A 23,940-nucleotide genomic window follows, 5' to 3' on the forward strand; every position below is an offset into this window, starting at 1 on the left:
CAAAACCATATCAAGAACCATTGAAACCAATTTTTATTATAAGGCTTGGAGCAAAATGGGTAGGATTGAAACTCTACTTGTGGCTAACATAACAATACCTCCTTTGAATCTTTTAGGAAGTATCTAATGACTTGTATTCACAAGTAATAGGTTCAACTCCTAAAATAGGTAGAGTATATACACCTTCGTAAACTTTCAAATCATTATACAAAAAAACCTATCATATAAATAAAAAACCTCATATACTAATTTGAAATCTAACTTAACCATAACCTTAAAAAAATATTTAAACTTAATTCAACGTTACCCCTATATAATATAATGACTATGAATTCAATGTTGATTTTCGATACAAGCTGTTTACTGAAATTTGCTTTTTCCATATGATTCAAACTTTAACTAAAACGCATTTTACATCGATAGTCACACGAGAACAAAAATAAGAAAGGAGAAATGGCATTCTTATAAAACAAGCAAAACTCTGTAACGGTATTCAATTAAATTAAATTATTTCCAAAATGAAAAAGAGAGGTAAAGGGGAAAAGTGAGGGTTGCTTCTGTCTTTTTTTTCTTCTCATTTCTCCATATATGTTCTGTCGGGGTTTCTCATAAACAGATTCAAGATTTGTCTGGTTTGTGAGTAACGATGGATCCCCAAGAAGGAAAGCAAGAGCCCAAGTTAGTGTTAGCCCACAAGATTTTTCTGCTCAGACATCCCGATGTTCCTGACATTGAAAAAGTCGAGCTCAAGAATGAGGTTTTCAATCTTATCAAGGCGGAGGGTCTGTTATTCTTCTTCTAAATCCTTGCTTCTTCTAATGTCGCCTGGTAAATAATAATGCTCATCATCGCCGCTGACATCAATTGGTTTTGTGTTCGAAACTGGTGCAGACATGGCGAATTTGTACGAGTCATTATGCGAAGAATTAGGGTGGGAGATAGATCAAAGCCTTTTACAGACCATGGGGGGTAAGATAGAGGAAGAACTCAAGAAACTCGACGAAAAGTACGTATCTTTCTGTCCCTCCTTTCTTTTTTCTTTGATTCATGGAATCCGCAGATCTCTCTATTAGGGTTTCTGTTTTGTTACTTGTCACATAGTTCATGTATATTTAAAATAATGGTATAATTTACTGGTAAGATAGTTAGCTACGACAATGTGTAGGTCATGAAATAATCGTAAGAAAAAGATATACATAAAACTGTATATACTATAGCATCGGTTCCATCAAAGTATATCCCCTTTCTTATTTTATATCCTCAAAATCTTAAATTTATGCTGATATTGACGCAGTTTTCATTAATTATACTGGAAGGTTCTAAATATCATAAATAGTTTTTACTTTCTTTTTTAATGAGAGAAATATGTGACAGTGGCAAAAATGATGGTTCATTCCAAAGTTTCTCTCATATTACTGGCAAAATACAACCCACTGTCAACCAGAGCACTAGTTCCCTTCTAATGGAAAAGTATTAGTGCCAGATTCCAGTGAAGGGTGTACCCATTTAGGAAAACACGCCCAAGGTTCTCTTGATTACCAAACCAAGTTGTTATTATTTTTTGATAATATTATATCGCGTCACAAGTGGTGGAGGGAGAACACATGGTGAAGAAAATGAACGGAAATATGTTGTGCATTTATCTCCCTGGAAATATGTAACAATGACAGTAAGAAGGCTAATCATTGGTTAGAAGCTGCTTATGGAATTGCAACAAGTGCAAGAATAATTTTACTGGAAAAGGCCCATTTTCTTTGGATTCCCAACAAGGGAGTTAAGCTTTGCACCACTATCAACCGAAAGGACGTGAATTAGTTTCGGAAGGAGCATGATGAAGCACAGTTGTCCAAGGAAGAAACGATGGTGAAGCAATCATACACCAGCAACTTCAAAAAAGGGACAACAGGTTCCCTTAATAATCGAAGAAGCCCGCAACAGATTGAACACTGGAATCTTGGCAAAATTGTTTGACATGATTGAGAGTGATCAAATGAACAACAGAGTTTCCTGGGACATATATGCATTATATCACACCCAGACACCTCCCTTGGGCATTGGGGCACCACAAGTAAAAATCTACCCTATATTAATCAACTGTGAGAATTCATATGCACTATGCAGATAAAACAACAGCAAAATTAACACTACATATATGTAGGTCATAAGGGAAGTGTATCCAAATTCAACAGTCATGTTTATTATTAAGAATGCTTAAAATAGAACCACCTTGACATTAATCCTAGAGACAACATATTTCCTAGAATCAATTGGCAGAAACACTAACACAGATTAAACCATTCAATCTAAAGAGCAACACTTATCTTTATTCATATGGATGTCCACCAAGCTGGTTACTGAGGAGCGATCCAATGCCCAACCATATGAATCAGTCATGGTTTCCCTTCCCAAAACTAGCCTACAATACCACCAGGGTGAAGAAATCTCTTACAGGGCTCTATTCTCACTCAGCCTAAACGACAGTGCCCAAGCATATAAACTTGCTGTACATCTATGGTCAATCCATCAAGAGAACTCCTCCAGGTAGATTTTGTGAATCTGAGTTTTAATGCAAACAAAAGAATTCACCTCTCAACAGGGGTTTTTCCAGCTTTCATGCCAATGAATTTTCATCCTTAGGGCTGATCTGAAGTATTTAATTACAGCAGAAACCAGCAGCAAATGTTTCACTTCCTCTCAGTCCAAATTACTAGGAAACTTGAGAGAAGATGCCGAACAAACGTGCTTCAGTGCCAACAAGTTACAACGCTTAGGCCACACTATTTAAGCATATAACAGATCTGAAAATCACTCTATTACAGCAGATTTTACAGCAGAAAATACCTCTTATTTTCAAGTTATATGTTAAATCATTCAATTATTTCAGCACTATTTATGTCAAATCAACATGAACAACAAATGCTGGATTACCAATCAAAAGCATAATACAGGTTGAAATCAAATATGCTTTACACAATTTTGGACAGCACATGTACATACCACAACTTTATCACAAAGCTAGTGCTCCAAAGCACCTTTAACTAGGTTCAATGTAGTTGTATGCAAACCTAGAGCAATAGCATTCTTTGTCTCCCCAAACTTTGGCTAGCAAAAATAATGAAAACCTAGACACCATCAAAGATCCACAATAAGCTAGCATCAACACTATCAAGCGCTCCTTGGCTTCAACACTTGTCTCATACAAGTGTCCAAGACATCTTCTTCTCTTCTCCCCATCCATCAAGTGTAACAAATTGTACGAGGGTTTTCAAAACCATAATCTTCTTTTCTCACAAGAGCTACAAGAACAACGATCCTAGGTTTATCACAAACCCTAGCTTCTTTGTTGCCTTAGGGTGAGACCTTAACCTTAAAATATCCTTTGAAGTTCTTCAAGGTCCCTAGTGCACCAAGGCAAAGAGAGATAATATAATGAAGAATACAAAGAGAGAGAGAGAGAGAGAGAGAGAGAGAGAGAGAGATGTGTGCTGAACTCCTAACATCTCTAACACAAGTTTGTGATGAATGAATGTGCATGGATGGTCATCACCCTCGCCATGACGTTCTTCACAAGAGAAAACCTTAACATCTCACAAGAGTAATCTCTCCAAGAACAATTAAGAATAATCGTTGTCTTCACCTAGGGTTTCTTCATGAGCCCTACCATCTTCATCCCTACAAGACAAGTACAAAGAATAGAGTGCAATGATGATGATATGGAATTATTCTCTCCTTTCGCTATTTATATGAGAGGTAAGGGAAGTCAATAATACAAAATGGTCCCAATCCACTATAAGCAATCTAACCACAATAAGATAGGCCCATATGTGAAGAATTCCCTCCACAAATGACACATATCAAGCTCCATGGTGAAGATATCCAACTAGTAAGGCTCCAAGGCATGAACACTCCTTAAGGAGGTACAACTCTCCATCTCCATGAGCCTCCAAAGCTCTATTGCTTTGCTATGCCATATGTTCCTCCTAGTCCACCACACCTATAGGATCACTCTCTTAACCCAAATATCCTCAACTAAAGCACAATTTTCCATGCAAGTGATCAAGCATCATCATGCCATTTAGGCCTCAACACCCTACTCTAGAATGCCAAATGCTCCTCCTCCAAGACAAGTCGTCCTCCAAACAAGCCACCCACTCTCCATGTGCACATCATGAAGAATTCCATCATGTTGTCTAGGTCTCCAGGCTCCAAAGAAGATTGACACACAGGCATTCACATAAGGTCTAGCAATCCATGAGTAAGCCACCTCACATGTGTTTGTACACACAACATATCCAATGATCATCTACACACCATGTACCCCACATCATAGAAGCACCCCCAAGCATGTGTAAACACTTTTGAAGTGACCTCAACAACTAACACTCTAGGCATTTAACCCATCTTTCATTTAGTTTGGACCCTTTTCTCCTTAGCGAAACAAAATGCAAGATAAGGTCCTTCCCTTTTGTGCTTCAGTTTCTCAAGAATCTCCCATTTCCTTCTTTACTTATAGTGCCTTAGGGATCCTTCCCTTCTAGCACTCTAGTGCAAGTAGGAAGAATTTGGTTAACTGAATGTTTTGTGGGTATGTTGGAATAATAGACATGTGCCTCAACTATGGCTAGTTCTTAGCACAAATAGATGGTTTTGGATTTATAATTGAATTTAGCTATTGTGGACATTCTAACTATTTTTCTCCCTTAAGAACCAATCTCATTTTCCTCCCTAATGCACAACAACAGTCCCTAGCTTACCGTGGGCTCTACTATCCAACATACTCATGTAATGCTCTTCCAATTTGCAGGCATACAAGTTATATTTGACCAAGGATAGGAATGTCTCAAGGATGGCAAAAGGAGACTAATGGGAGAGTGATAGGATAGAATTATTGAAGAAAGTTATGAATGGAAATCAAGAAGAGACTTTTTCTTTGCACAAGGTCTACATTCTCTCTTCCAAAGGATGTGTCAACTTCTACTTTGTATATACAAGTTGAAGGTTGACAAGAATTTTTTTGGGAAAGCATGGCAAAAAGGTAGTTATTCTCAAAGGGAAAGTGTCAAGGCCAATTCACCCATGCATCCCTTGTTTTCATGCCCCCTTGTGGTATCATAGCCCCCTTGCTCCTCCTCAAGCAACCTTTTTGGTGGATATTATTTTTTTATATTTCCTTTGTATACTCACTTTCAAACTTAAGTACATCATGGTAATATCCATAGGGTGGTTACTAGAAACATACATCCACGACATTATTCTTTCTTGCTACATGGAGTTGTAGACTTTCATCGGTTGGGCTCTGCAGTAGGCATATCTATAATTCATTTTTACTTTTTAACACATGGTCACTTATAACTTAGGCCACTTGGTTTGACACCCATCAAATAAACCATCTCTTTATAAACCAACATAGATCCATCTTAACCTCAACTCTATTAACCATCGAGGGGGATAGTAAAATCCAAAACCTATCAATGCCTAAACGATGGGGGTTAAAATGAATCTACACAAGGCTATTTTATTATATATTAGATGGGAGTTAAGATGGATTTATTATAGTTTATTTTATTATATATTATTATTATAGTCACTTTTTTAGTTGTTTATTTTTATGGTTCTTTTTTTTTAATTTTCCACTTTCATAAGACTACTCGCAGTGCAATAATAACATGATTTATTATGATATTCCATAGGGGTTGAAACCAGGTTATTGCATGCATTCAAAATGCCCTTCATTGGAGCCATATTGGCAAGACATGCTTAGGACGGTGAATGAAGTGCCTAGGGGTTACAAGTGGCCAACATTTGAGAATTTATGTGCTAGCCTTCTATAAAAGGAGAAGCTCATTGTGTAGATACTACTAGAACCAACGTTTTTTAGTTGGAGTTCTAATGGTGTGTCCATTGTTTTAGATCACGGGACTGATAAAATGAATATGCCATTGGTAAATATGATATTCATGTCTCTTTCAAGCCCTTACTTCATGGGGGAAATAAATACTTTGAGTGAGGAGAACACTGTTGAACGATTGTGTAATGAATATAAAGTACATAAATAAGCATTTCATCATCATTACCACCACCGTCATAGTAATAAACTAAGTGACATGATCCTTCATCTTTGTGATTATTCGATGTATAAGTACATTTTCACAAGGCCAATTGTATTAATCTCTTACTCATTCATTATCAGTTATATAACAATTCATCCTATATACATTTCAACTCTTTGCCCTTCTTATGTTGGATATTCTATACATGAACTGTTGTTGTTCATCAAAGTGGTGTCAGAGCTCCTTCCAAGTCCTTGACCACAAACTAGCTTTTGGCCATTTAAATTTTTGAATTCATTGAAAGGCAAGATTATTCCATTGCAAATTGAAGAGGAAAATGAAGAAGATTGTTGCATTGAAACTTGTTAAAAGCTAAGTCACCTGAGACAGGGATTCGGGATTCGTAGGATACGGGGATTCGAGTCGGATTCGGACACGTTGACCCCCCAAAACAGGACACGTAGGATTCGTTATATATTATTTTATTAAATATATATATATATATATATATATATATATTAAAAATTAGATATTTCTTACACAAATTCTCATTAATGATACAAATTCATTGATTTCAAACATAGATCTTCATCTAGGTGTTAGTTTTACTGTAATGTAGAGAGGTTCCCAACAATTTTACTCATCAGATTCTAAACCACATAATGTCAATAGCATGGACAAATCATGCATACAGAGAATCACTGGTAGTGGAGACATTAGTTGCAGAATGCAATGTTAAAAGATAACATGTCTAATGGTAAAGATTTGATGATATCTACGGTTGTGCTAAAATAATATAATATATACTTCGACTTCAGTAATCTGATTTTGTCCACACTTAGTCGGTGTTATTAGAACCAGAACCAATCAATAGTCAGATTGGTACAGAACCAAAACAGTCCCGTGAACCAATCTATTAAAAAACTACAAAATATGCAGAATTTAATGATCCACACACACACACACATAGGTATATCTTAACCATTAGGCACCAATATGTGAAGTTTGCGCATTTCAGGGTTTGGGAGTGAGGAGGAAGGGTTTTCTCTTTTCCCCTTATTTTTCATTCCCCTCCCCGGAACCATTGGTGTTCCCACAATCCATTAGTGTGTGAATTGGTGTGAACCCGCTGGTGTCAGTACCAAACCAGTTGTGAATGGGTCTGAACTAGCCCCCTGATCTGGTTCAGCTACTGGTTTGAAGACTGAACATCTGTACCAGTGTGGATCAACTGGTCCTAATAACACTCCTTGGTAGTGCAATCATGACAAGGACTAAAATAAATAGTCTTGAAAAATCCTTATGGGTACATGGCTGCCAGTACGGTTCTAACAAAAATAACCCTCGTAAACCCTCACAAATCTCATAAACCCTCCCTCATAAACCTCATAAACCCTCACTTTTTTGATTTTGGACGTGATGTGTCCTAACGGGACACGACCAGGATTCGATCGTGTCCCGTTAGGACACGTCGTGTCCCATTTTTGGATTCGAATTCCCATCGAATCGTGTCAAATTCGTGGGATTAGGACATGTGGCCTATTTTGGACGAATCTGGTTTCATAGGTTAAAAGCCATCATAATAGAGGAAAAACAGATCACTTATATAGGCCGCAGTCTAACTCTTCTGCATTTTGGCCTTTTTCTGGTCATATTTTCTAGTCAATTTTGCTAAAAACTCAGCAGAAATTTGTTGGAATCAGAAGTTTGAGCTGTTGAGTTGCATAATCCAAATGTTCAAGGGTTTTTCAAGGCGTTGAATCCATTTATGCATTCAAAAATACATTTTAAACAACGAAAAATCATAATCTTGCCAAAAATTGCATTGTTGAATTCCAGCCAAAATGTAAAACAATTAGACTGTGCCTTTATGTAGAGTTTCAAATAATAGTGGGTCTTAAAAAATTGGATCTCAAATCTATGATGGTGATTGCTATAAAAAGCTAGTTTAGAGAAGGAAAACCACATTGTTTGCTTAAATTGCCTTGACAATGGAAGCAACATCAATTGATTGGCATAATTAATAAGTTGAAGGAATATTATTAGAAGTGATCATAATTAGATAATTATTGTCCCACTAACGTCTTCGTCATAACTAGTTGCATGGTGAGAATAGATGCTAATGCAACTATAAAATAATTTAATAAGCTGAATGAATATTATTAGAAGTGATCATAATTAGATAATTATTGTCCCGCTGACGTCTTCTTTATAACTAGTTGCATGGTGAGAATAGATGCTAATGCAACTATAAAAGAATTTAAAGTTAGTCACCATTAGATCCATACATTTTGGATATCATAGCGAAAATATGCTTCAACAATATCAAGTTAAGCCTCAAGAAATCGATTGCCATGAATTAGAGCCACATATACAAGGTTTATCTAGTTCTTGTAATGATCACTACTATCAAACTATCACTAGAAGAACATTGTTGTTTGGGTGCCACCATACAAGGTAGATTTTATTGATTTCCAAACAAAAAGGAATTATATCAATATAACTATAGTTGCATCATTGTTGTTTGGAGATTAAAATACCATGATGGTTGAATAATTCATAACAAAGGTAAAAAATACAGTTGAGAGTACTTTTGACAAAGGAATACACATAGACCATGGTAATATAAGCAAAAGTAGTATGAATTCCACAAATAATTCAACTTATTGTCCTTTTTGTGCAATGGGGTTTGAATATTTTTCAACCTTCAAATATAAAAATTTCCTTTGCCGCAATTGTCAGAGAATAGCTAATGCAAATGATTATTTAAAGAATGTGAAAATGTAGAAATTTGAGTCTCAAATTAAGAATTATAAGATGATCTTCCAAAACATCAACTAAATGAGAAAGTGTCACAAAAATTTTTTTAGATCTCAAGAAGAAATTTGACAAGGAATTATTAAAGAAAGATGAAGAAAATTAAGGTTGGCTGTGTTGAGAAATCTAGGGGCAGCTAGATTAGGTGATTTCTCTTATTTTGATAACTGCTTGTGATGTCCTTTTACTTAACTTGATTAGCTTCTTCTTTAACTTGATTATTATTGTGTTTTCTATCATCAAACAACTACCAAACAATGAAGATCAAAGAGACAAGAGGACACAAAATGTAGGTTGCTAGCTAGGGTCAAAACCTCTCCTCTTGAGAGGAAAACCCACAAGAATTCTTCTCTTCTTATAGAATCTTCAAATGATGAATTCCAAGACCTAAGACCCTTGACAAAGACCCCTCCAAGACCAAGTCAACCTTCCTTCTTGATGAGCTTTCCTTACACAACTTAGAGCAACAAACTTTGACCTTCCAGCAACAACTTCGACCCCAACAACTTCTCCAACAACTTCGACCCCAACAACTTTTCAACAACTTCGACTTTCCCAACAACTTCTAGCAACTTCGACTTGCCCAACAACTTCTAGCAACTTCGACTTGCCTAACAACTTCCAACAACTTCAACTTTCCCAACAACTTTAGAAACCCTAACACAAGAGAGAGAGAGGGGTCCAAAACTTCGATCTTGCTTCTTTTCTTCTTATCCTTGATTTTCATCCTTTTCTTCTGGTATTGCGGCTTCTTTCTTCTGGAGATTGAACTTGCTTGTTATTGTTTTCAAATGAGGTCGAGTTCCTTCTTATATATAGGCTTTCCAGGGGTACGAATTGCTTCCATGAGGCTGACTTGATCTTTCATGTAGGCCAACTTGCTTGACAAGGCCTTGGAGGGTCTTTATGACATTTTTGACTCTACACAATTTTTCTTTGTAAGATACAACATGCCCAAAGGGGTCTCACATGTATGAAAATGACTCTTTTGACTTCATAATTCTATGACAAACCTAGAAGCACTCAATGGGTGCTTGACTTACAAATAAATTTACCTTGAGCATGAAACCCGTGCATCAAGAATGACAATAATAATTTTCTTTTCTCTTTTCATCAAATACATAAAATCATGATTACAATAGGCATTATGAAGATTGAACCTAGTTACATTTTTCAACAGGTTGCACAAATCAAGAAGGTGAAGGAGTAGTAATCACAATAAAAAGTGTTAGAACAACCTACTAGCTAGGAATCAATGATTGATAAAGAAGTAATGAATGACCCAAATGAAATAAAAAAGTTGTTAGGCAAAGAAATATTGGCCTTGGAGAATGGAAATAGTATAAATCTAATTAATATCATTAAATCGGATTTACACTTGTTTGGAATGTTATCAATTGATAACACAAAAATTAAAACACAAATTAGAAGGTCATTCGAATTAAAAGAGTGATTCTGAAGTATTATTACCTGACCCACCCCCCCCCCCCCCCCCCCCCACCCAAATTGAATTTTTTTGACCTTAGGCATCTTGTTCAAAATTGATAAAAGGACCCTTTTTCCATCCCATCACAAGCTCTATGAATTTTGTCCCTATCCAAAGTGCTCAACCAACCTCTAAGAAAATTTGGCCAACCACACTGGGCTCCATGTTCCCATCCACAGCCACATCCTTGTGAATCAAGGGTGAAATTCATACTGAAATCCATGCAAACTTATTACTTAACACCATGGGTGAAGAGTAGGCATTTTTGAAGGAGTACACCAATGGTTGAGAATCCTCCCACCCAAACAAATCAACAATTGTGGTTCATTCACAGGAGGTTAGGATTCAGGAGACCTAAGATTATAAGATTGTTGGTGTCGAGAATGATTGAGATTACCCTCAACAAGATAGATTGATAGTCCAAAATTGTTTGTGGGGGGACATGATACAGGGAGGCCCAAAATTATAGTGTTGCAAAAGTAGATCTACCACTAAGGTTTTCGCTACAAAAGGTAGATCAACAATCCACAAAGCATTGTAGTGGTTAATGCAAGTGTGGGATCAAAAAATAGAGAGCACTGTAAATAACTTAAATTTCTCTTGTGAGAATAGATTAAGTGAGGTTTCCTTGTGGAGGGTAGATCAATGACTGTAGTTCCTCTCATGATATTATATTGATGTCTTAATTGGCCTGGCCCTATGAGGAATATAGGAAAAGCCTTGGGGGCTTGCGAACAATGAAGATCATCGTTGCTCTCTAAAATCAATATCTCATATTCAATTGGCAAAGGATTCACATTTGAGAGGATTCAGATCCTTGCAACAATAAGTGCTTGCCATGTGTCCCCCTCTAAAGATTCATCCAATGGTACCATCACGAGATATCCACAATTAATCAAAAGTTGCTATGTTGCTTTGTTTGAAAGCACATAAACGACTTCAATGGGAATTTCACCAAGATTGTCGATTACCCTACAAAGAAGAAAGGGGTCCATGGAAAATGAAAACACTCAAGCGCAATGTTGCTCCCTGCCTTCAAGCCACCACTCCATTACCTAGAAGTCGTGAGTAGAGGGGAGATGGCAAGTTTTACCAATAAGGCAATGGGGGTAGCCACCAAAGCTTGTGCGTGTTAATTACAACATTCATGGTCATCTGTCATCCACTCTTAGCAACCATTAGGATCGGAAGCACCACCAAATTGGCACTCAAAGGGGAATGATCTAAAGCTAGAAAGGGATAGAAGTGGACAAGTAACCATTTTTGGGTTGTCTCCTAGTGTGGCTTCTTCGATAATAAGATCAACATGATGGCCCAACAACCTTTCCTGAAAATCACAGATTCATTCAACCTACCATTTTGAGAAGGTAGAGGCTATAAAAGCATCTACAACAACACAAAAGGAGGATCATTTGGAGATTTGCATTATTATGTTGTTGAAATATAGAGCAGTTGGCTGATTAGAAGGATCTACAACATTGGTGCCAACTTATTCACTCCTTTCATTCTCCTTCTCTCTTTGTAGGCATTATCTGAGTAGCATAATTATTAAAGGGATCCAATTGGGTCTACAACAATGATTTTATAGCCCCTACCCCTAGTGCCCTGGTTGTATTAAATAATGGGTGCTTTAGAGCCACAATCCCTTAAAGCTTATCAAATGAACTGATGGGTTTGTTTTTGTAATCAAGACTAAAGTGTTTTTCCACTGATGAATTCAATGACACTCATGCAAGTTATCCTTGTTTCCTTGTTTTACATTTTTTTGTCTCATATGTTGTTGAAGGAACCAATGTATCTATGCTTTCCTTGCTAATTTGGTTTTCTTCTAATGAGTGTTTGTATCACGAAAGTAGTGTTCGACCTCCGCTTAAGTTCACAGTCATTCCTTTTGTCATTTATCTTTTAAGGATGGAGGTATGATTAGGCAACCCTTTGATGTGAATCTCTCTTCAACACCATTAAGTCCCACCATGGAAGGGACATGCAGAACAATGCTCTTAATTTTGAGAAGATGAGAATGTCAAGAGCCAGAATCCTATTCTATTAATAGGTTCACAATTTCTTGACTCTCTCTTCTCAAAATACAGATCTCATTACCCTGATGATGGACTCACCTAGCTAGTCCGAAACGTCGGTTTCAAAAATTGCTCACAGGTTTTTTCCATTGATTAAAATTCTCTACCAACCTGTATGGAATCTCTCTTCAACACCATTAAGTCCCACCATGGAAGGGACATGCAGAACAATGCTCTTAATTTTGAGAAGATGAGAATGTCAAGAGCCAGAATCCTATTCTATTAATAGGTTCACAATTTCTTGACTCTCTCTTCTCAAAATACTGATCTCATTACCTTGATGATGGACTCACCTAGCTAGTCCGAAACGTCGGTTTCAAAAATTGCTCACAGGTTTTTTCCATTGATTAAAATTAGCTAAGCTTGTGCCTGGCAGAATTTGATCATTCTTTCTAGTCTCCCTCCATCAACATACATCACCTTTCTATTTGTTTTGTTGGTTGTAAGCTAGGGAGGTTACCACGTTGCATCACTTGGCCTCCTCAACAAAACTGGTTGGACCTTAGAGAATAAAACTTGAGGAAGTATTGAGGGTACCCTCTTTGGCCCAAGAACCAACTCAAAGGCCTGAAGTGGTGCTAGAAGATGCACTTGCACATGATGCCTCGATATTCAATCTCACCGTGAGTGAGAGAACTAGGGGGTGTGGGGGTTGGAGCGGGGGGACATAGGGGACAACAGTGACCGACAACAAAATCAATAACAATATAAACAATATTCTTAGTATTTACAAAGGAACCACAATTCCAAAATAAAGTGGGGATGAAATTAACACCTTACTTGGAAGCACAAGATGAGAAATTTTGTCCAAACAACAAACCAACAAAAGGTCCCAATGAAGTTCGACATGGGATGGATCAATCCATATATAGTGTGACACAACAATTTGAAAATTATACCATGGCATTTCTCCAACTATGACAACATCAGGGACAACAATCAAGTTAAAGCATTACATGCTTTGAAGACAAAGCACCCTTGAAGAGAAGGCAATGTAGTGAATATAAAAGACATGATTAAATATTACATAATAACAATAATTAATGACAAACAATCAAGTTAAAGCATTACATGCTTTGAAGACAAAGCACCCTTGAAGAGAAGGCAATGTAGTGAATATAAAAGACATGATTAAATATTACATAATAACAATAATTAATAAACTAAGAGGCATAACCCTTCAACTTTATGGCTAGTTAATGCATCTAAGTATATCGTCACAAGGTTCATTGTATCATCTCATACTCATTATTTTTTTTTTCTCGGTAAAAACTAAATCTATTAAGAGAACGTATAGTACATTAAGAAGTTACAGCCAAGAGAAGTAAGAACACAGGCAGCCGGAAAGGATAGAATCCACCTTGACTCCTAGAAGAAAAGAGAAGAGAGTAGAAGAGAGCAGGAAGAAACTAGAAGAACCGGGGAACAAAAACAGAGCATAGGATTCTACCCAACATGGGAAGAATCAACTAATAGACATTTTTTTCCTTTCTTTTTACCAACTTTGACCCATTCAGGAGGGTATTGCTGCGCTGGCATGATTTGCAAACTGAGCTGGGCTGACTGAGAGGTTTCCTTATCTGAATCCGAGGTAGAGGATTCATGAATCCTTTTCTGAGAGTTTGGCTGGACAGACGAATCCTTTTCTGAGAGTTTGGCTGGACAGACAAATCCTTAGGCTCAGCCGAGGGCGGATCTTGTACCATCTTTGCTTCCACTCCTTCCTCACCCTCCTCCTTTTCATCTGAGCTGAAATCAAAATTGTCCATGGGGGGAGGGTCATGAGGCTTCCAGTTTTCGGATTTCTGCTTAGGATTGGCTTTCTTCTTTTGGGCAGGCATCGAGGGACAAGAGCTTTGAAGGTGCCTTGTGTTATGGCAGTTGCGGCAGCGGAACGCTGTGTTCTCGTAATCCAAGTTTTGAGTCCAATGGAAGTCTCCAATTTTGAGATTGATCTTGTCAGGGAGACCTTTGCTCATGTCTATTTCTGCACAGATTCTGGCAAAGGTGTATAGGCCCTTTTCCCCTCTAGAAATGTCTGTGTCTAGAAAGCGGCCTAGAGAATTGCCGATTCCTTGGAATACAACAAAGTGCCGTAGATGCGTCGGGAGATTAGGAAGTCTGACCCAGATTGGGAGCTTGGTGATGATTGCTGTAGACAGATCGAAGTCTAGGAACCAGGGGGTGAGGAATAGACCTGTTGAACCCCAAAACCATGGCCCTGCTTTTAAGGCTCTTTGGTAATCCTCATCAAAAGCAAACACTGTAATGAAAAAGCCCTTTGAGCATAATAGAACCTTACAATTGTTGGTCCAGTTAGAGTGAATCCACTAGTAGAGGTATGATGTGCGTGGCCATAGCCCATTGAACCTGCAAATAATGCCATGCTCTGCAAACTTTTGGGATTGCTCATCCAGCGTTGGATGCACTATTTCAATGGAGGGGGTTTCCTCCAGTTTGTCCACCATAAAAGGTTTGGGGGCCTGAACTGGTGGAACTGTTTTCTCCTGCTTCTGTGCATGGACAACATATTTGTATGAAAATGCCTTGGCTAAGGATGATTGTCCTACACCTCCCCCTCTCAAACGAAGGGCAAAAATAATGGAGGCATTTCTCTTAATGCTGTAAAAAGAAAGAGGGCAGAGATCCTCAAGTTGTTTACCTTCGTGGAGAAGGCGTTGAGCTGCAGAAGGTATCCCCAGCTTGAGTTCCAGAGCATGCTTGAGGTCATGCACTAGATCTGAGGAGCTCACCCATTGTAGCAGAGTTTTGCCAGAGATGAGCTTGATTTGGATTTGAAACGAAGAAGAAGGATCAAAGCCCCTCTTTCCTCTGCAGATCTGAGACTAGAGGCGGCAGGAGCTTTGCAGGGCTTTCTTTTTCTGAACTTGCCGCAGGGGCATATGAGGAGATGATGGGAAAATCCCATCGATGATAAGTCTGTCGATGCAGTCCGCTCCATAAAGTTTCCAGAAGGACAATCCTGGCAGATCCAGGGATCTGAGGGAATTCTGAAGATTAAAAACAGAGTATTGGCTATTCTTGGGGGACAGAGGAGGTAGTAATAAGGTTGAGCAACCTTCCAGATCATAAAATGTCTTCCCAGTAGCCGCCACCTGAGGAGAAGCATGAGTAAAATCTGCCTGTTCGTCCTTAACCATTGCGTTTGCAATCTGAAGGGGGCGGCGGGTGCGAGAAGCAGCAACAGAGGGCCGCAATCTGGCAACCCCAGAGACCCGAACGGAACAAAAAGGGGAGAGGGGGGCGCTCAGAAGAAATTGGAAGACTTGCAGTTCACCGATGAAGGGGAAAGCCAACGCTCCATGACTGTATCGCGCGTCTCCGTCAACAGCCGGGCCGAGCAGAGGCCAGACGGCGGCCGAAGGAAGGGAGGCGGCATCAAGGATGTTAGGGTTCATCGTTCAGTCCTCTAAAGCTCTCTCCCAAGAAAACCCATCTCATACTCATTATTATCATTTATATAATTAATAAATTATTTATCCTAATGCATTTAACTTTGTCCTTGTATTGGATATTCTATACATGCACTACTGTTCATTACAAATTTCTGCAAATAATCAAAGCAATTGAGATCATGGGCCCCAATGTGTGCTCCATGATTTGAATTTTGTTTTCAAATCTATTGTTGTTGAAGTTGGATGGATGGAAATGTTGAGAAATCTAGGGGTAGCTAGATTAGGTGATTTCTCTTTGATAACTACTTGTGATGTATTTTTACTTAACTTGATTAACTTCTTCTTTCAGTTGATTATTATTAGTATTCTCTTCATCAAACAACTACCAAACCATAAAGAACAATAAGACAAAGGACACAAGATGTAAGCGATCAACTGGGGTCAAAACCTCTCCAACTGAGAGGAAAACCCGCAAGAATTCTTCTCTTCTTATAGAATCTTCCATTGATGAATTCCAAAACCTATGACCCTTGACCAAGACCCTCCAAGACCAAGTCAAACCTTTCTTCCTTGATGAACTTTCCTTCCAACAACTTCTAAAATTTCGACCTCCCAGTAGATTCTTTTGCAACTTTGACCTGCCCAGCGAATTCTTTTGGAACTTCGATCTGCTCAACAAATTCTTCTAGAATTTCGACCCAATAGTTTCTTCCTAGCACTTTGACTTACTCAACAACATTTCGACTTGCCCGACAACACTTCGACTTGCCCAACAACTTTCCAGCGCTTCAACTTTCCCAACAACTTTCTAGCACTTCGATCTGCCCAAAAATTGTAGAAACCCTAACATGAGAGAGAGAGAGACCCAAAACTTTGATCGTGCTCTTTTCCTTCTTTTTCATTCTTTTCCAACTACTTTCTTGAGGAGATCAAACTTGTTTTAGAGTGTGTCCTGTTATCGCTCAAAATAGCAAGGGACCTAAGGGGAATCCCTAAAGGGCAAATGCTAGGCCAAGGGCAACAAATGGAGTCTTAGCCCATTGTCACCTCAGCTAATGCTCCCTTCTATTTACAGACTTTCATCGATGGGAGGAGACTCAGTATGTGTGGAGTCACTAATGAAGGATAGGTCAATGGATATGAGTGACCCGCATGACCCTTTCCCAGAATTTGAAGGATGAAGATTGCTTGCTTTGTAAGCATGGTACTAGGTAATCTATGGAAAGGAAGAGAGGATTTAAGGGCTAGGTTTATGGGATAAGACTTGTGAAGGAGTTTCCTAATCCCTAAAATCCTTGTTAGAATTTGTGTCCCGGATGGTTCATGAAAAATGGTTTTTTAAAGGGGTGGGACCACATGGGGCCAAATAGACCCAGTATAGGATATGCAAAAGGAATGTAGCAACCAATAATATTCTTACCCTAGACAAGGTGGAGAGAGGATCAAAGAAAATATAATTACTCAGATGTTGGTTTGACCCTGGCAGGGAAAGTCTTGGTCCTGAAGCTAGGGCTTGGCTTTTCTCCCAACTCCTCCGTCGGAATGTCTTCAAATTTGGAGGAGGGCTAGAGGAAAGGCCAACACAGGAGACCCTAGGAGATCGAATTTTTTTAGTGGCTAGCTTGTCGGGAAATTGATGCCCTAGGCACCCCAATGTGGCTAGACTTGGGAGAAGGTGAAAGAATAAGAGTTTTGGTGACCACCCTTGGTAGATCAATGCCTTAATCCTTGGGAGAATGGAGTCTATGTTGATTATGTGTAAGATTTCTTGGTTCCAGTCAAGGAGGCCTCAAAATTACTTCACAAACCCTCTAGGTCAAGTGAAAGCAATATTGCAGCTTTTATACTTCAAATACAAGATGAATGGCTTATCAAGGTCAAATTTTACCCCTAGGAAATTTCGTTCATACTACATGGCCAATACATGGAGAGAACATTATAATAGAGACAATCCCACAATATTAAGCAATAATTTGCATGCAACAATTAGCCTTAAAACAACGAAAATCCCATCCAACATATATTACAAAAGTAACAAGACTAACATCAAAATTTTGTACTTACATGCAGTAGAGAATATCCAACCATTCACAAATGACAATAGGGAAGCTCCAAGAGAAGATAGACCAATAAATATACATCAAAATTCATCCATAAATGCTCCAATTCATCCTCTAGGAAAAAGTGTGAAATTCTCTAAAGAAGAGAGAGATCCAATCCAAAGTGATGATGAGAAATGATCTCACCTCACTTATACACATCTTAGGAGTTCGAATTAACCTCCTTGGCCTACATAAGCCCCAAAATAAAATAATGTGCTAATAATACAACTTTTTGGTGACAAACCTACCAAACTAGCTCATAAATGAAGAAGTAAGCCTCTCAAGAGGTCAAATAATAATCTATGCATGTCGTAGGGCTCTATAAGAGGCCTAATGAGGTCCATGGGTGCCACAATGAAGAGAAGGACTCTCAAAAGTAGTGGACAAGGGGGTGGCCCCTTGTAATAACTTGTGGTGCTCCAAAGGACATTTGGGGGCACACAAGTGTCCTCATGGGTCTCCAAACAAATTGAAGATGCTTGTATGTCGCCCTCAGGGGCTAGGATAATGGCGTAGGTGATGCCACATCATCATGTAAGTCTTGGATCATCTGCTAAGTGTATGGTGTAGATCTAGGGCCAATTGGGCATGATGGATCAAGTGCATCTTCCTCGTCCAAAAAGTGAACCACGAGCTGTGGGGATCCATGGAGTGAAATCTGTTGCTGTGGAGGCCCATGGCTCTCAACAGGACCCCGTATAGGGAGACCAAACCCCAAATGGAAACCATCTACGATCTTGCATAAGATTCAATGCGTCCCCTAGCCTTTGAGTGCAACAGGTCATTAGAGAAATCGAGTAAATGAGCTTACCTAATCGTGGACCACAGGTGGGGACTTCATAATGGCTTGCCCTTCCATAATGGGCTTTGGGATGTGCCAATATCTCCTAAACCCCAAATGGGGTTAACCAAGCTTAGGTGGTTTCTACTGCTAAAGGGGATAATATAGTCGAGGTACTGGTGGCATGTGACAGATAGGTGAATGAAGTAGGGGATGAGAAGGGGCAACCCTGGGTCACACGCTGGGGTACAAGGAGAGCTAATAAGAGGGAAGCTGATACTTTGGTTTTATAATGTGTAGGAGGGAGTAATCATGGTACATGAGGTGCCTTGACCTTGGTTCTTCTACCCTTCTTTTATGCCTTTTGCCTTTCTGTGATTTTCTTTGAATCACTGCTCGAGGCTCAAGGGGGTAGAGCATGATATGTAAGATATAGCAGTGGAATCCCCCTTTTAAGGTGGGGCGGTTCATCGCCCACTAAGGGTCGGGACAATCATGGGTTCCTATATATGATGAAGAAGGCTCATAGAACCTATAGGAACCAGGGTGATGGCCATGATAATGGGGTAGAGCTTATGTGTTGAATTTTGCCCATGTGCTAAAATGTTTTTGTCCCGATCATCTTTTGCATTTTTTGGTACTTTTCTTGTTGAATGTGGCCATATATGCTTTTAACTTTCTTTTCAGCTACATCAACCTCCGGGCTTCATTTTAGGCCATGACCCAAGGTGTGGGCAAGGGGAAGGGGCGAGTTGACCTTATGTGGACTTGATGGAGGAATGTGGACCCAGGTGGGAGAAATGATGGATGGGGTAATAATGAGTGGAAAGAAGGTAATATGAGCGAATAAGAGAGCGAGACCACGTAACCAAAATCGGGGTTTCTTGTGAAATACCATCCCCGGAACCAGATAATCAGTAAAAGAGATCTCACGGGACTAGAATGCAAGGTTAATTCCTAAAAGGGGTCTAGGGGATAGAAGCACAAACCTAGCCCATTTTTTCCGCCAAATCTCCCCATTAATCCATACACAAAAGTGTCCATGATAAATAAACTACAATACTCAATGTCCAAATGACAAGGCATACCTTTAGATTCGGGAGGCCCACCTTCAAACATACGATCATGGTAGATGGGCGAGGGACCACATGGATGGCTCAGGTGGTGGAGAAATGGCACAATGAACTAGCTGATGGTTGCAAGGGGCTGCTAGTTGAGGACTATCTTGGAGAAATATTTTTCTCCTAGGGATATCACTCACAAAATGGTGGGTAACATGTCCAAATGAGGTCAAGTTCCTTCTTATTTATAGGCTTTTGAGGGGTACAAATTGCTATCTTTAGACTGACTAGGTCTTGGAGGGTTTGACTTTCTTTTGATTCAAATAAATTTTCTTTACAATATTTAACATGCCCAAAATGGTCTTTTATTCATGACAATGACTCAATTGACTTGTAGACTCAATGACAAGCCCTAGAAGCACTCAATGGGTGCTTGACCTAAAAATAAATTTCCCTTGAGCATGAAACCCATGCCTCAAGAATAACAATAATAAATTCATTTTACTTTTTTCATTAAATAGAGAATCATGATTACATATGTCATTGTGAAGACCGAACCTTGTTACATATTTCAACACTCCCTCTTAACTAGGGAGGTATTCATAATCCATACAAGGTACTTGGACATTCTCAATTTGAAGAATTCTCATAAGAAGAGTCGGATTGGTAAGCCATCTATTTCCATTATACCAACCAACATTGTCACATAGCAAGGCCTTGAATAACAACTATCTCTCTCCACAAGATCAGAGCACAATGCTGGTGAGACGAATAACTGACAACCACTATCATCATTGTCTCTCAAGGTACATATTCCACCCTGGTGTTCACAGAGTATGTCTTTCTAGGACTATTCTTATCTTGGATTCCTAGTCCTCAAAGAATATCGATCCTCTTCGACTACTCTTATCTTGGATGCCTTACCACATCCTCAAAGAGTATCAGATGCTAGATTTTTACCCAATCCTCCATTCTTTCTTTATAATATGAAGGCAAGAATGATGTCTCTCTCTCTCTCTCTCCCTTTCAACTAGGGAAGATGTACCCATTCCTATAAAAGGAATGTACCCAAGCTCCCTCTTATCCAGGGGCTTGTCCAAGCTCCCTCTTAACTAGGGACTTGCTTCCAGAAGCTTTCTGCTATAGGTATGGATCGTGGGACTCTCAGCTACTTGTGGGGCTCATTATTTCGATGTCATGAAGTTCATCCTTTTCATAATGGAGCTTTCATTAGTCGTAGGGCGTTGACCATCCATCACTTTCCTTCATGAGCTACATCAGTCATGTCATCCTTCTATTCATCGAAAAGTGATTTTCTAGTCTACATCTGGCTTTTAGCTACCTCCTCCAAGTCGTATTTACTTTAGGATCTTCCATCCAACCACATGAGTGCTAGTTATAGATGACATCTACAACCCTCTTTTCTGTAGTCCTGTATCAACCCATCTAGATGTTGTTCAAAAATAAAAAGTGAACATCAAATCAGAATTACCTTTTTTGATGGATTTTCATCATGACATCTTGCTTGCTTGCAACATCAACATCCTGCACATTCATAAGTACATGTCCAAGACTTCATATGTCAAGAGTCTCCTTTCTTTACATACCTTATCATGGTCTTCTTATCTATGGAGATGTCATGATCAATTCTTCTAGTCATTGTATGTTGAATTCCCTTTTCTTACGTGACCATAGTTACATCTTTCATGATCTCTTCTTTCTTTCTTCACATATTGCTCCCCAGGAACTTTCATCCATAGTTCCATTATCTATGTCAACCACCTCATATTCCATATGAGGACATATTATGTTGATTTTATATTGTCAATATGTGAACCATGCCTTCATGCATTTTTCAAAGAGATCCTTGATCATGCTCAAAAGGTGGAGCATTTACCCATGCTGTCAACAACTATATGATGACACGACTTAATCTATCAAATATATACATAACTCTTTTCTCCTTTTGGTCATCTAGACTTCCTTCGACAACTTTCTTTCCTTGATTGAAATTTGAGAGTACTTCAATCATCTTGACTTGCTGCACTTGCCTATCACCACACCATCATTCTTCTAAACCATGGATCCCACACAAGGTGGAATGATCAACAAGATACTTGCTTTTTCCAAGTAGAGATGAACCTTCTAATGAAGATTTCAACGGAGGATCTTGATTATCCTCATCCGACAAAAGCTACTTTCTCATGATGATGATGTATGATGAATTCCTTCTATCATCTAGATGACTTTCTTTCAACCATATGTACTATATATGCTTTCAACGAGGTTACCAAGAGCTACTTCCTTTATATGATGACTACTATATCCATGTAGGCTTTTACTTCAGCTATTCTTTCAAGCTTCTCTAATGATGTCATGAGCTCTTGCTTCCATGGTATGCTTCTAATATGATGCCATCTTCTACTATGATGCATCCTATCATGCCTATAATGCTTCTTGCCATGACAACTATTATTTACAAAAACTGAAAAGAGCTTAGTGGAGGAGATTATCTTAGTCATAGTAGAGATCTCTTACTTCCTTCTTTTCAAGTTCTCCCACTTCTTTGGTGATATGGATGTCTTCCCTTCCTCTTCTGTTGTTGGCCTTCTTGAGTTTAGGACAATTTCTCTTGTAGTGCCTACATTCATAACATTCATAGCATTGGATCTTCGACATATCCTTCTTGTTCTTTTTCTGAGGACCAAATATTCCAAACTTTCCTTTCTTCCTAGCCATGGTAGCAAATGCTTGAACTTGCTTATTTGATCCTACATCGCTTTTTGCCTTCAACCCGGTTTCTTCAATTTTACACAATGACCAAAGTTCATTGAATGGGGTAGCTTCCTTCTTTCCATAGATGCTTGATGTAAAGCTGCCCCATTCCTCTGGTAGCGCATTGAGGACTATGGTGGTCATTTCTTTGTTGGACATTATTTCTTCCAATTGTAGTTGGTCTCTATTTCTCCCAATTGTAGTTGGTCTCTTATTTCTGATACCCTCATAAAGTATGAGTCTATTCCATCTTCCTTTGAGATCTTCATTTTGTATAGCTTGTTTCTCAAAGATATCGCTTCTCTAGCAGTACTTATGTAGAACAATTCTACTAGCTTCTCATATATGTCTTTTGATGTCTCTAACTTCGCTACATATGGAATGGGGCGATCTTTGAAGGATTCTATGAGAATCCTTTGAACTCTTATTTCCCCTTTCGCTAGAGCTCGAGCTTCTTCTTTTGGAGGTTTAGTGATTGGGCCCTTAACATGTTCAATGACTTCATTTTCTATGAGGATCAAATTTGTCCTCTTCTTCCATGCAAGAAAGTTTGACGACCCAACCAATTTGTTGCTTTCCTTGCAAAATGAGTAATTTTGATAGCAGATTCAATCATAAATATAAAGGTTCTTACTTGTCAAGTGAATATGCTTCTTGATGACAATATCTTCAACTTGGTGCCTTCTTGATTTTGATGATGATGTTGATAATAGAAAATGTCTTCCTTCAAAAGTGAAACTTCAAAGAGAGGGAGATCACCTTGATTCCTTGATGATGATGACAACGCCTCCTCTTGCTTCCCTTGGATGTAGAGACTTCAAGATGCTTCAATGAGTAGTCCTTCTTTGAGTGGAGGTAGGGTCCTATAGATATTTTCTTTGTGATGACGATGTGAGCTTCTCAAGAATGCTTCAAGTGAAGAACCCTTCTTTAGATGAGCTAGGGTTTTGAGGTCTTCTTTCTTTGAGATGTGATGATTCTTGAGATGAACAATCCTTCTTGATGATTGATGCTCTTGATGATGTTCTTGTGCTTCGGCCCTTGAGTGTTCTTCTTTAAGCTGCCTTTCCTTGCCTTGTCACCTCAGCTTTGATACCATGTTGAGAAATCTAGGGGTAGCTAGATTAGGTGATTTCTCTTACTTTGATAACTGCTTGTGATGTATTTTTACTACATGGGATTGAGTCGGAAATAGGTGTCCAACTTTTGCACCCAAGCCCTGGTTGAGCATTTTGACGATCCATCAAATGAGGGGAGGGAAAGTTTACTTACTTTGTGCGATAGTTCAGAATTTCGTTGTTCCCTGGGTCTATTATGGAATCTGATGTTGCTATATTCCTGGAAAGTTAGGGCTGCTTGGGTGTTCTCTTCCAA

The 23,940-nt window shown here is 38.8% G+C and overlaps 1 protein-coding gene across 1 annotated transcript in view; it reads left to right on the top strand.

The window, feature by feature from the left end:
• The first annotated feature begins 511 nt into the window (after positions 1-511).
• The window catches only part of LOC149143578 (26S proteasome non-ATPase regulatory subunit 6-like), a 49,266-nt gene continuing 25,837 nt past the window's right edge, over positions 512-23,940 (top strand). The window contains exons 1-2 of the mRNA XM_089447282.1: positions 512-782; positions 892-1,006. Of these exons, the coding sequence (XP_089303408.1) occupies positions 647-782; positions 892-1,006 (251 nt within the window). The 5' untranslated portion in view covers positions 512-646. The remainder of the gene's footprint in view (positions 783-891; positions 1,007-23,940) is intronic.

The sequence above is a fragment of the Pinus tabuliformis genome, chromosome X (genome assembly GCF_031772625.1).
Source record: "Pinus tabuliformis cultivar Carrire ecotype Pingquan chromosome X, CPIR1, whole genome shotgun sequence".
NCBI classification, from domain to species: domain Eukaryota; kingdom Viridiplantae; phylum Streptophyta; class Pinopsida; order Pinales; family Pinaceae; genus Pinus; species Pinus tabuliformis.